The sequence below is a fragment of the Aphis gossypii genome, chromosome 2, assembly GCF_020184175.1.
Source record: "Aphis gossypii isolate Hap1 chromosome 2, ASM2018417v2, whole genome shotgun sequence".
NCBI lineage: Eukaryota > Metazoa > Arthropoda > Insecta > Hemiptera > Aphididae > Aphis > Aphis gossypii.
In genome coordinates this window covers 81,167,834-81,183,923 of record NC_065531.1, presented here as the reverse complement: position 1 = coordinate 81,183,923, position 16,090 = coordinate 81,167,834, and the positions used below count along the sequence as shown (strand labels likewise).

General features: G+C 24.7%; 1 protein-coding gene across 6 annotated transcripts in view; it reads right to left on the bottom strand.

Moving 5' to 3' along the window:
• Window positions 1-16,090, bottom strand: part of LOC114121361 (cGMP-specific 3',5'-cyclic phosphodiesterase) — an 83,026-nt gene that overhangs the window by 26,294 nt on the left and 40,642 nt on the right. For all 6 annotated transcript variants that reach the window (XM_050199269.1, XM_027983657.2, XM_027983655.2 and 3 more), the window contains 2 exons: window positions 12,917-13,143; window positions 88-206 (listed from right to left, as the gene is read on the bottom strand). In XM_050199269.1, coding sequence (XP_050055226.1) covers window positions 88-206; window positions 12,917-13,143 — 346 coding nt within the window. The remainder of the gene's footprint in view (window positions 1-87; window positions 207-12,916; window positions 13,144-16,090) is intronic.

Here is a 16,090-nt window from a genome sequence, read left to right as displayed (position 1 = left end):
AATGCACTAAAAGGGTCTCAAGAACTTTATTTTTTAATTTCCCATCACAAACAGAACGGTACACATAAATCGTATTGTTACCCTTACCTGGTACGCGTTTCTGATGTTGACTACTTGCTTTGTTTCCGCCACCGTTCCCGCCACCCCAACTCCGAATGGTATTTGGATTTCTTCTTCTTTCGCCTTGTGGACGGCTTCGCTCAGTTCTACAAACATAATATTACAACAATTATAATACTATAATAATTGCACTACTTATTAAATGCTAATATTTCATTTGAAAACGACGTTCGTCGAGTAAAAAAAGAGATATAAAAAAAAAATATAAAAACAAATATTATAATTTGTATTCTAAAAATATTGTATTTTAATTATTTCAAATTATGCAAGAAAATGGAAAACACATTAATTTAACGATAAAATTACATTTTAATGATAAAATAATCACCATTATAGAGTATAGAACTGTCCTTCTACATTAAATTAACGTCCAGAAAATTAAACGATTTCGGAAAATGTCTACGTAATATTATCAATAAAAAAACAAATTATATTTTTGGAATTTATACCAAACGCAGTATAATATCGCTTATTAATATATTTTACTAGTAATAACAATAGAAGGTATGTTCATTTTTCAAAATTCGTATGAATTTAAAACTATAACTTTATGTTTTTTATATTCGGACACGAATTATTCAAAATAGTACATAACTATCGTGAATTGTTAGACTTTATAAAATTTAACGAGTCCAGACTTTAGTAGTTTATGTAATATAATATATTATACAATTATTAATCATTTGTACAATATTTATTTCAATATCGAATAAAGCTATAAAATATTTGAATTATTGACTTAATTTTCTACTCGGTAACATTTAATGCCAGTACAATACTAGTATTAATAATGCATCTCAAGTTCTTAAATTTACCTATGCGTTTTGTATTGGCAAATTCTAATTTTTTTTTTCTGTATGTATATAACGAATATGTTTCTAAATTGTTCAAAAAACCTCTTTTTAGATTAAACATTTACCATAGTTGGTATTATTATTGATGATAAACATGGAATTTTTTTAAATATTCTAGTAGCTGACTGCGAATTTTTGAAAAACTAACGAAACACGACGGGAAATCCTGCAGGTAACCGAGGTCAGATTCCCTACAGAGAAGAAAACTATTTGTATTATTTTACTGCATATAAATTATCCACGAGACTCGACATTTCCACGGATTATTTATTTGTGTATTTCATTGAAGTGATAAATATGTCAAAACATGTTTTTACTTTAGTAATAAAATACCTAAATAAAAGCAGTTATGATATTTCCCAGTAAAATTGTGAAAATTTCATTTTAAAAAAGTAAATTATACACGCAAATAGTAACATCTTATAGACAATTGTCACAAATATTAAGCATGTTATCATGTTTAACTAACAATGCTATATGCATTTATTGTTAGCATTTTTTTTACTATTTTACATATTTAATACTCAAGTCTCAAATAGCAAAAATTTAAACTTATATAATTCTTTGGGTCCAAAAAAAATAAATAAATAAATAAATAAAAAATAAAAAATAATACTTGATAGTACCTAAATGTCTATTTACCTATCCAAAGGAAACCAGAAGGTGCTTTACAAATATGTTTGAAAATTACTAAGGTATGTTTATTAAGAATATATTATAATAATTGTGATTACATGTTCTACATTAAAATGTTTATCTCGATGTTATTCTCACTGTAGAAATGTATATTAAATGCACAAATACAATGTTTGTAAATTGTAATCTAAATGAACGTTTATAGAATGCTTAAATTATTAGCGTTTATTAAGGTAGCAACGAGTTTCGATTAAATTTGTAATTAAAAAAGAAACAAAACAGTATTTTAAGAAAATTAATGTACAAAAATAAAAAGCAATACAAACGAGAAGCATAATATGAATACAGCTACTAGGCAGGTATATATTGTATAAAGTTATTAGCAATGAATAGTAGAAAGGTACTTATATAAATCGTACATAATAGTCATTAAAACCTTTTTTTATATGATTCAATTATTTACAGCTCATTTAGTGGTCCACAGAAATATAATTTAAAATATGTTATAAATTATAGTAATTTCTTATTTTAATCACTAATTAAATTACATTTAGTTTCACTTTTTAAAATTAACTCCATCGGTATTTTACGGTATTTTATGCTATGCCCCATTAAAATAATAATAATAAAAATGAAACCTATGTAAATTAAAATTCTTAACTAGTAAACATGTTTAATGGTTTTATATATTATATAAGAGTTTTATAAAAAGAATAAATATTATAAATTATAATATAAACGGTAATGCTTCTAAACTGGTTGTGTTGTCATTTAATATTCAATTTTAAACTTAAATTATTGCCATGATTAGAAATGATATATTAATTTACAGTCATTAATTTAAAATGAACAATTTATACATGTATCCAAATAAAAAAATTATATTTGTGTCGTTTTTAATTATTACAATCGTTATTTTTTAAAGACGTATGTCCAATATAATTATTGGCTCACTGATTATAATATGATATTTCTTTAAAGAATAAAAATAGTAATTAACTAAATGAATTAGTTCATTTAAATTCAAAATACATAAAATAGCAACGAAAAACTATACATATAACACATATTTCAGTTAATAATGCTACCAAAATTTTCTTGTTAAGTTGTAAAAATGTTTGAGCAAATTTAATGATTCAACGTAAAAACGATAATTTCTATTTACCTTAATGTAATTTAAATAAATAAATATATTCTATTAAAATAGCCTTTTCAAAGTATTAGCTGTGACTATGCAATAATCTCTAGAGGAATTATATTAATGTGTTTGAACATTTGTAACACTTCAAAAAGCAGTTATTTTTCCGAAGAAAATAAAAATCTCCATCTGAACGTAAAACCAATATCCATCTCATTATGCACTACGGAATGTATATGGAATTAAATTTAAATATTATTCGTATTCTGTCCGCACTCCGCATACATATACATTTGTACTTATTTCTACAATTAATTATATGAATACGGACAATAATTTGCGATATTGAGCGTTCGCAACAATAAATCAGACGTTGTCAATAATTTTTTGTAATAAATGGTTGATCTTCTTGGTAACTTTACACTGTGCTTTATCGGTTGGATAAAATTTGTGTTCGAAAAAAAATAATTGGAACATCATGTTTGAAAGCTGATGTTTGAATAGACTTTTCAAGAGTATTGCAGTATAATACAGCACGTCAAATCGAATATATTTTATTCCATTATTGTCGACTTCCGATATGATTCCGGTGGGCAGGGCATTTTCTCCCTCGAACTTATTATCAGAACACGAATGCTGAAAGAGCCAGACAGAGTTATTTTCTGTATATTATACATTGCATATAAAGTACGAGTATACAAAGTATGATGAAGCCGTTGTAGATAAAATGTTTATAGCTCTTCGTGGCGTATTCAAAGTTAAACTCTAAAAAAAAGACACTCGAATGCACTTTGTTATTGACTGATAGGAATATACTATTAATAAATTAGGTATCTTACAATGATGATAATATTATAAAATATTAACAACATGATAAACAATTCTCTAATGTAAAATATGAATCATTAAATAACACTAATACTGTTATAACTCATAAATTTATAAGCATTCATATGTATGATTGAAACAAGTTACTGATTATAAAGTTTTGAAGGATCATTATAAATACTAGTACAGCAAATCCGGAAGTATAAAATGTTTCCCAATATTTTTAAAATACTTTAAAATTTTTTAAAAATTATCCATTGTAAAATTTTTATAGTTTTTTCATTGTGAGATATTTTGAGAACAGATCTAATTTAGTTTTCGACTTAATTCATCAGAAACATGTAATTTATTGTTTTAAAAACGACCATACAAGAAAAAAATTGTATAAATTATTAAGTTTTTTTATTATACTTAATATTTAGACATTATCATTTCAAATTTATAATAATATATTATATATATTTTTTAAATACCCATTATTCATAATACCATCAATAGTTTGAACACTGCAATAAATAGTAATAATTTTATTTTTTTAACTGCATGGTGCGGTTTTGTAGAATAAATTAAAATTAATAATAAGTACAAAAATAATAAAGTTAGCTCTGTTGTGTAGGTTGAGAGAATAAATTACTATTAATAAGCTAACAAGTCAAAATCCACTACACTAAATCCAAAATTAAAATTGCGTATATTGTCTTTGATACATCAAACATTTTAATTTAAAATATAATTACTCTTAAAAAAATAAGCTTTTGATTAACATATTTTTGTAACGCGAAGAATTTTAAATGTTTATAATGATATGTATACATACAACAATTATTATTTTAAGCTATACCTACATATATAGTATAGTACTCGTTATTTATTTTAACTGTGTAAATACGAAAACGGAAAGGAAAATAATTATAATTATGTTTGTCGTATACAATAAACGCATTTATATATGTTAACTCTCAAAAAAGTCTACGATAAACTAATATAAAACCAAACCATCAATTTCATTTCGTGCGCTATTCGTGTTTCATGGCTTGTGGTTAACAAAGGAAACATTGAATTTTCTGAAGAATAAAATTAAAAACGAACTCTTGTATACCTGAAGGTTTGATTGACGCCTGTTGCACGAGATAGGTATATATATATATTATATACAGGACATAGGTGCATGTTGGTTTGGTGATCGAATGAAAAATATCGTATTTGGTCGACGTCCGCGTTTGATGCATGATTTTCAGGCTTAAAACGAACGTTTTAGATTGATGGGTTTCTCATTCACACGTTGTACATTAGTTGCACCAACAATGAGCTTGACATATTGTGTAAAACAACCCCTATTTTGGAATTTCTCAATTTTATATACATATAAAAAAAGCCTCGAAAGACGTTCAACGATTATCGCTTTGTCCGCCGTTGGAAGAAAGGATACTCTCAGACAAAAGCCACATTTAATTGATCGTTCTGTTCCACGGTTTCATCCCCTGGGATTACGCTGTACACGAGCAAATTAAATAAAAGATAATAACCAAACAGTTCACAATACATAAAATATAAAACGATAGTGGTTCTATGTTAATTAAAATTCCTTGTATTCTACGAAAATCCAATTTTGTTGAAAACTATATATACCCCGAGTTTTAGTTATTAAACCAAATCACAACTATTTATGAAATAAATTAACTACAATGTATATTGACAAATCGAAAGTTTAAATATTTCAGCTATAACAAACAGCAATTTTGGTCTATCGATTTCAGCGTAGGTGTAGGCACTTACTAAGTAAATTATTGTTAATTTACCGATCGAAACCTTTTGATTTATTTATTGTTTGGTTTGCAAAAAGCTCAATTTATTCTGTCTAGATATTTTTTCTACCATTGTTTAGAGGGATATTTTATTTTTCTATGTTATTTTCCCAATACGTTTTTATTTATTTACCAATTATTAGTATCAGCAAATAAAATACATAGCACACAATATAGTTTTGATTTAATAATCAGCGCTTGAAAAATAAATTTATTGAGTTTAGATAATAAGCGTATTAATACTTTTTTATAGTATCGAGTTTAAATGTTGAAATAAAGAACTATACATTTTATAATATAATGCTGTTTAATTATTAATAGTTCAATTTGATATTTGAGTAGGTACCTATTTTAATGTTTTATTTTTTTATATATATATACACGCATAGGCTGTGGCATTCTATTGTGTTCCATAATACGAAGCCATGCTGGGATCTTATTAAAGTTTCAAATATTGTAATAATAGTCTATTGTCTAAAGCTCACTTTATTTTCTGTCCATTTACGAACATATTTTCCACGATAATAGACGATAGTAATTAGTGGTGTAAGACCATAGATATATATACTACACTAGATTAAGAACTTCATGAATAAAACAAATACAAAATAATTTAAGCTCGTCCGCCATCTTTTGGGTTGGATAAATTTCAATGGATATAAAAACTATTTAGGTAGCTTGCATACCGTAATAACGAAGATATACATATTATTTACATATCCATGTCAATTTTCAAACCAATAAAATAGTGAAATAAAATTAATTTGATAACACGAGTTCCATAAGTAGCTATTGTAGTTTAAGTTTATATACGACTACACCATGTAAGTATATCATTATCGATCACAGTTGTGGTTGTCAGACAAAAACGTCACTCAACTAATAAAAGATTACTATAATTCATCTCTATACTCTAAGATACACTAAAGTGCAGTATTTATTTTGGGTAAATTTTATTATTCTTACATCCAAGAATTTTATGTATTTCATTTCCACGTGTAGAGTATAATTTATTCTCCTCTTTATTTCATTTGTTTTCATTTTGTATGGAAAAATTCTGACGTCGTAAGCTTTAAAACGTATTATTTTATATGAATCGAAATACCCATTTTAAAAGTTTACGTATTTATAGACATAATATTATAAAACAACGTATAAAGGTACGATAGTATTTCATTATGTTCTACCGACGTTTGTTTCGTCGTAAAATTTTCAAAGAAATATTGTACAATAAAATGAAATATAAAAAAATATACCCTAAACACCCCAAGCTCTTTTAGACTAAAAAACTACGGTATAAAATGACGATCATTTGAAAATTGCATTACTTATTCATATTTTTATGATAAAGTGATATCCCAAAACTGTGTAGCGGATAATGGTCGAAGTGGTGGCCACTAAGCCTACCATCATTGTTTTCACTATTAACTCTTACTTATCAGTTATCCCATAATTTGGGGTTGACATCTGTCAACTGTGCAGCGTACCCGAATTGAAACTCGCCAGTTATATAAATTAACATTAGATAATAATTTAAACTTCATGCATGCGCAGTCAAAGAGCATTATCTAAAACCAGTAAAGCTGATAGGATTATTAATATACTGTTCAGATTTGATGAAATAATAATAGACAAATACCTACTAAAACACTAAATACCTATACCGGCTATCAGATCGATGTTTTGTTTAAATTTCAACCGAGAATCAATAAATTTGTAATTTCAGAAACAGAGAATTAAGGAATAATAATGAAAACGGAATATTATAATATTATGCAAAAAAAAAAAATCATAAAACTATTTGATTAAGTCCAAAATTAATATATTAAAATAATCAAAAACTATAAAATTTAATGAAAGATAGTTAAGTATTAATTATTCTGTTATATTATCATTTATTCAATTATATTAATTTATATCAAATTTAACAAAAAAAATCAATAGCCAACAATCTTTTTTTAAATACCAAAAATACGTATACTAATTTAACATAAAACTTTAATTAAACAACTAGAGTATTAGGCTATTTCAGGTTGCCAAAAGTAAGTAACTTTTTTGTTCAAAGATCCAAACTATAAAATACTCAAATATTAAATATGTTTATCATAATATTTGTAAGTTTTCTTGTTTATGAAATATAATTGGAAGTACTAAAAAATAAGAAAATATCAAAAAAAAAACCCATCACGTTAGAGGATTAAACAGAAAATTCGAATAATATCAGAAGTAATCCGACCTCTTCAACAATATCTGCATTGTTTTTTGGCTAAATATCAATGTCGAGGAAGATAATTTTTTTTGGAAATTAAATTATATCATGAATTATCTTTCAAAAATTTAATAAATTTATTTTTAAGTAAACTTTTATTTATCTAGTCAAATAACACTGGTTTTTATTTTCAAAAATATTATTTTACATCATAATTATGTTATTAATACATTAACTAAGTAATGTCAATCAATAATATAAAATCATAAAAAAAATGTAAGTACAAAATAAGACAATAATATTTTATTTTTATTTTTTTTAACTTTTTATATTTATTTTAGATTTCAATATAGTTTCCGAATTCTCAATTAAGTTTTTTTTTTTTTGTCAAATAGATATTACAATTTATAATTAATATTAAATTGTCAGAAAATTGTATTTAAATAATATATTTACATAGTGTTTGCATCATATTCTTTAATTTCATTAAGCATAATAAAATAACGAGTACTTTAGTAATTTTACTACATAAAAGTAAGTAATGTAGTATAAATTACTTACAATAAAATGTAATTAAATTACCGTCAAATTACTTAAAAAGTAATTTTGTTATACTAGGTACCTAATTTGTAACTTACGTTAATAGTACTCTTCAACGTTTCTAATTAGTAAGCCGTTTAGTAATAAATTAACTTTTTAAATAAATGTTCAACAACTGAAGGTTAAATGATTTTTGTGTTCACAAATCAATATTATTCTGTAATATTAATAATGATCAGCACAAATTGAATTAGAGATATTTAAACAGAATTGAAATATTATTATTATTATTATTATTATTATTATTAGATTCCCACAGTAGGTACTACAATGTAGTGACGTGGGAGATGCGAATTACAGTTTCGGTTTTACTAATCAATAACCACGGTTTTATTTTAATACAATTAAGTGTTCTTTTCTTTTTCTTTTTCTTTTTTTTTACACAATCTTCTGAATACTATTTGTACATAGTGTGGTTTTTATTATTGTTTGTTGTTTCAACTAGCATTGTCCGAATGTATTTGTGGGGTACTGGGGTATAACTATTGATTTTGTACTGTCTATTGTGTATTGTTGCTATATTTTTGGTAACCGATGTATGAAAAGAAGAATAATGTGTGTAAAGAGGATCAGATTTAAGGTCTTACGTTTTTATGTAACTTACTAAATATTTGTAGGAGATAAAGACACGCAAAATTAATTCACAATTATTACAGCATTCTAACATATAAAAAGTAACTGAAAATAAATGTCTCCTCTGTAAAATTGGCTCTAAATAAATATTCTACACTAATAACTATAAAACTTGACGATAACTAGTGGTATTATATAGATGACATCGGTCTCCATATTTATTCGTGCAAATATTTCGCCCTCGCGTACGAATATTTGAGTTTAAAGTATATCCACTAAAAGTATAATTTACATTTAATTCAAAACTGGTATATAGTGTGCAATAATTTCATGCTAAATACTTATTATTGTGAGTACGTTTCATTAATAATTCACGAACACTTTAGGGCACTGATCTCGTATAGTGCCAGGTACATTAAAAACGCAATTTACTCAAATACCGTATTAAACAAATTACCATTTTAATAAGTTCGTTTGTTCGTTTATCTTTCCTTAATATAAAACAAAAACATTCCTCAAATTCCTCGTTTAAAGAACACATTTGACGAAAAAATCGAATGAGAAGAATTTAAGTACTATTTTACACGAAAAAAAACTCGTAATGTGTTAACAGTTTACACTATTAAGTATACATTCGTTGTAGGTACAAACTATACTTAATATGCAATATGGCCAAAAGTATATTACTTTATTTTCTATGTTATATTTTAACAAAAAAATATTCATGAGTATTAAGAAGCATATAACTTTATTTTTATTTGAAAAATCCAAATTAAAACAAAATTTTTTTTTTTAATATTAAACTTATTTTACCTTCGGTTATTGCATTTAAATTGATTAAAAAGTAAAAATTCTAACATTTGGAAATTTTTAATATTCATTTTTTTAATTCAGTCTATTTTGTGCGGATTAAAAATGTTTTGCTATAAAAAAGTAATTTTTAAAATAAATAGACTGTCAGACTGTTGAACAAAAATGTTTAAATATTGCATTATTTAATACCATAATTGAATTTAAAAACCAAATAATCACGTACTTTAATTAAATTTACGAAAAAAGCATACAAAATTTCCATTTAAATTTTTACTTATAAAAATATAACTTAATTTTGGTCCTCCATCATCTACGTGAAAGAAACTCGTTTTAATTCTGAGAAATCAATACAGCGCATAATAATATATTCTTGGTGGGTTAAAAATACCAATTGAAAATCGTAAAAATTATTTGGGTTGTCGCCATACAATATCATATCATAAACGCAAACAACAATAAGCATAATACTTTGAAAATGTAAACAATAGTTATTTACATAAAATTGACATTATTCCGGTCAATACAATATAATATTATAATAATGTTACATAAAACGCAGTCATAAAAAGCTCGTTTATTATTTTGTTTTACATTATATATTTATATCAATTAATGAAGAATACGATTTGGGAAACTTGTAAAATCACGATCCTTATATTTATGAATTTTATAAATTTTAAAATGTATCATTGGTAATTCAGAATTCTAATAAATTAAAAAATTAAACACTAAACCAATGGAAAAGTGATTCGTTATTAAATTATTAACTATGTGCAACAATAAAAATACACTTGTCAGCTAACTATATAACATTTATACTATACAGGTGAAAAAATCACATAGACACGACAGACATTCATTGTAAAAGCATTTTTATTTTTTTAATTTTAATCTGTTTCGGTTATTTAATGTCATCCACAGTAACAAATAATAATATCAGCTTGAGTAGAAGGATAATAATAGATTTTGTAAGTTACATTATTTAATATTTGTGTTACCGAATACATCAAAATCACTTTGTGATAAAATCAATTTGAATAAAATACTCTGTTTTCATTATTTTTATCAAATGAAAATATGATTAGATTTTGATTAAACGTACGTATAATAAATTGTACAACGATTAGCCCTTCAGCCTATTCAATACCAAATATCATTAAAACATAAGTACAATCATTAAAATATACTAATAAATAATAATACCATAATTGTTTTTTATTCAAAAATTATTAAATGCAAATTATACGCAAACACTTTAATCGTATATTAAAGATATTATTAAAAATATTTATTATTCTAGACAAATTTTACGGATGTCTGAATGAATCAATATATTTTTTTAAATTCTCATAGGTCTTTTTTAAAATTTTCGTTTAAAATATTACACACACACACACACATACATACATACCTACGTACATGATGCATGTAAAAGTAAATTACATATTTATAAATCGACGACGAGGAAATAAATTAATACGCATTATTGAAATGTCCAGTTATTGAAATTCAACTGTATGTATAAATTATTATAAATTGATAAACAATTAACATTTCAAATAATATTTTACTTATTCGACAGAAAACATAACATTTGTGTACGGACGTACCTTTTTATGTTTTTAATAAATAATTTTATTATTTACTTTTTATATATATACGACAGTTATAAATGTTTTTATTTCATAAACGTTGGCATACAAAACAAATCAATTATTATTTTCATCATCCGATTTGATAAAATTATTTATGCGTAGATAATTTGCATTTAATATATTTTCACGTTTTTATTGCTTCATGAAACAATTATTTATCTAAAAATTGAACTTTAATCAATAAATTATCTAATTTCATATTAATTAGTAATTTACTTTTACATGTAGTATATATCTTTTTAAATTTCTCTGTTACTTTAGAAAATATTATAATGTGTTTTACTATAAATTTATATAGATGTTGTAAAGGGACGATTATCTTCTATAATTTATAAATCATCAATTTGCATTTCTGATAAGACTAAAGGATACAGCTATAAATACTATATAGAAACCATCATCGATGTTATAGTGATTATAATGCTTATGAGATACAAGTCAGTGGCCACGTATAATTTGCATTTAAAACAATTTTGATAGTAATATTCTAAAACTGTATTTAGCTTAAGTATACTTTAATGGATATAATATATCTACATCGTTTCTTCTTGTTTCGGTGTTTTGCACAATTTATGCATGTATTATGTATAGGTACGTAAATTCTAACTGAATAATAATTGCATATCTAATTATATAAATATTTTAAATTTTATTTGTTTATTAAACTATAATTATATTATGTTAACTGTGTATAGATTAATATGATATGAAATATCAACATTAATAAAAAAATAAACAAATTAATTGGTACAAATGAAAATAAGGTTTTATTTTACCTTAATTGTATTCCAAAACAGTATTGAATGGGAAATTAATGAAATAAAACGACATTAGATAATATACTAATATAAAAATAAATAGTTCAATACAAATAATAAAATTTTTGAAAAACCATTTAAAATTGTTAAGAAAAAACAATAAAAATCTAATGTAGGTATATATATATATATATAAAAAAAATTCTAGGCCTTTTCAATCCCATGCGTTTTTTTCCCCACTATATTATGATATAGTTTTATTTTATTCTTGCATAATATATTTTGAAGTTCTCTTTATTTAAAAAATAAAACCGATCAATCAGTTGAAACAAATTATATTCAAACTAAAATGAAAATTGTTTTTAATATTTATTAACTTTAAAATTTAAAAATATGTATTGGCGTTTCCAAATACCCTTCACTCGCATGTCGTTTTTTTATACACTACAATTCAACATTTTTAGCGTGTTTTCGTTACTACTCGATTCAATTCAATCATGCGTAAAAAACCATTTTAAGATTATTTAAATCGAAAGATAGTTAAGAAGAAATAATTATTCTTTTACACATAACATACATGTATAAAAAATACAAAATACATTTACACAGTTCTGCGTATTTTCATCTAAGTTAAATGTATTTATTTTTAAATTCGTAGAACTGCAATAATAAGAGCAATAAGATTGCATTTACTCGTGTATAAAAATAAAAATAAAATCTATCTGTTTAAAATCAGAATAAAATGAAACGAATTATTTTACAGAAATGAACTTTCCGACGCAATATAGTGAATAGTAATAAAAAAAAAAAGCTCCACTAGTAAATCCTAGTCAAAAACTGCAATGCTTGAAATAGGTACTAAAAGTTTTATCAGCAGAAAAATCATATTTAACTACAAAACAACTACATACATGAATAAATTCTTACCCGTGTCTACAGTTACGTCGAACAGTTTGGCCACCAGATGTTTGCCTCTCACTAGGAATAAACTGCCACGGTCGGCTCTGGTTAATATACCGACGTTGACAAGTATTTTGTGACATAGGACGTCGATATCCAATTCGTTCGACACATCTCGAATGAGCTCCATAAAAAGCTCCCCTTCGTCTAACAAACCCAAATGATGCCTCCATTCTCCACTGCTCCGCGTTACTCTGTTGAAATCATAAAGGTTTTTGTTTGGATAATAATTCACTACTTATATTACATCTAACCACTAAATATACATTCATCATACAATTCAACATCATAAATTTACATGATATACTTAGATAGTACAAACACAATAATATGTAGTATATATATTTACATAATTTTATCCTTATCAAATCACGACTATACACATAAGTTTAATAAAATGATTATAAAATGATTAAAATGTAACAATATTATTGAAATTGTATAGCCGTCAAATACTTTGAAACATGAATAATGTTATAGCTACCTATTTTCTGTTAGTTAATAAAATACAATATAGTTTAAAAGATACTATAACAATTTACTAAGAACAAAAAAAATATCCGATTTCAAATTACTTTTTTCTTAAACGAATCGCATTTTTAATTTGTTTGATCTTATTGTTTTCTAAACTTTATTGCCAGATAAAAGAATCATTTGATTACTGCAACTCGAAGTATTTAATATGCTTATAAGCAATAACTATCTAGTATAGCATATATAATATAAATCATTATAAAAATTACTTTTCTTGTAAATATAAATTTAAAAAAACAAAATTTCATTAATATTATAATGAAGATTTTCAAAAGTATTTATTAGTTACTAATTGATTTATAATTGTTGTAGGTATAGGATATGTATACTTTTTAAATCAAAGTTAAAAAAAAAAACAAATTTCAACAAATTGAATGCACATAATCATCAGTTGTAATATAATTTTATTTTATACTATTTCTATCATAATTTATTTATACTTAATTCACTATGTTACTTACCTACTTTTTATTATGGATATTAAAAGTATTATTTAAAAATTATTAATTCAATGTATATGAAAATATCGTGTACCTGTAATAATATATATTAGTTTAAAATTCTATATAAAATAAAAAAAGGTCCTGTAAGCTGAGAACTGGTAGCTAGTATAATATGTTTTTAAGTATAACGATTACTTTTATCTGAAAATCCTTAAGTACTTTAAACAAAACTAATACTTATGGCAAATTGGGTATTATAAGTTTTAAATCACATTTTTATAAAATATTTAAGCAATAATACTGAGTACAAAACAAGCACTCAACAGATATTGATTAAATAAATATTGCTTTTTCTTTGAAAATCAAACAACAATTTATCACACTTATTAAATTACTCCAAGTTATAACAAAATTCAAATTACGTCGAATGGCAAACAATATGTTATAATATTCTTAATTTTTTTTTTTATCTGATACATCATTGAGGATATTAAATTATTTAAAGACAATAATAATATTTCATCATAACTGAGTTTTTACTTTATTTAATTCTTAATTAAAAATTAATGATTATCGTTTTTAATTTTTTACTTTATATATCAATTGGTTTCAGTTCGAATCAAAAATGTTCGTGCTATTTTATACTTAGACAGTTAAACTTGGAGAAAAAAAAATTGAATCAATTCTCAGCACTACATTATAATCATATTATGTATTATGCTGCACCTACTTATCATACCTCATAAATATAACAAGTTAATAATATTTAGTAAGTGAATTTTGCAAAATCAAATTAGCTTCTTGATTTTCAACGGTTTCTATAAAATTATCGAGTAGGTAGCAAGTTCTTACTGATGTACACAACATCGTTGAATTTTATTGAAAAAAAAATATACATATTATAATATACTAGCTACAAATTTTAACAAATATTTGATAATAAAAAAAGTAGAAATATACGTAAATAATAATAAGTCATAAGTTATTATAGTATATTTAAAATACGAGTATTTATTTCACTTTCACGTGATATTTAATACTGTCTATATTGGTTTTTTCGAGTAGAAATATTATTAAGATACACAAAAATACAAATAAAAACCAATAGACTTTTGAAATAGTCTGTGAATAAAATTGTGTATGCGTGTGTTCGGTTGGATTAGTCGAAATATAAAGAAACGAAATATGTTTGGTATTGGAAAACCATCAATAACCAACATCGAATATATAAAACCGTACATCTGTCACGGCGCTTTTGGATTTCATTCAACGTCAAACGATGGCGGAATCAATGAAGATTTGTTTTCCGACCACTATTGGTTTCAAATTGTACGGCTTAACATAACAATATGTGTTCACAAACAATTCCAAAAAAATCCATAGTTGGATTTAGAGGTTTAGATTTTAAAGGTTTGGTCTACGGTCTACTATGATATATTACGTAGTTGTTATGTCCATCATTGTCATGTTGGTTAGACGCGTGTTTGCAGATTTCTACATTTGTATTATACATGCTGTACACCTATTGTCAGATTATTATATATTCAACAGACGACGTCGAAATTAAGAAAAAACTATATGTTTATAGAGATACAACAGGTACATACTAATCATAATCTTTTAGGTTATTAGAACGAAACACTAAAAGCTGTCCCCTAAAAACGTCCCTACTTTAGCCATAAATTTTACAGCGCAATCATCCTAATACTCGTCAGAAGTGACTGCTGTTGACGAATCATTTACCAATTATGAAAACAGTAAAGGCTCGAACGCTCTATGTGAATGACTTACTATTAGCTTATAGTACTATAACATTATACTACTTACGTACTTACATATTATCCCCGCGTTTTTATTTATAATGTATACACTCATACACTTGCCTATTTTACGTATTAGAATGATGTTTCATAATAAAAAATTGAAATGAAAACCGTTTTTTCTTTGACAACAAAGGAAAGGCAAAGCGAATTCGCTATAAATAATAAATACAATTTTTCTCTCTTGGAAATTATTAACTCTGCCTTACAGCAGTATAACAAAATCGTTGGAGTGTATTACATAATCGAATTCTTGCAAAAAGTACTTTTAAATAAGTCGTATAAATACTTAATTTCCGGTGAAAGCTCTGCGGGATTGAAATAATGTGTCTGACAGTTTTTGT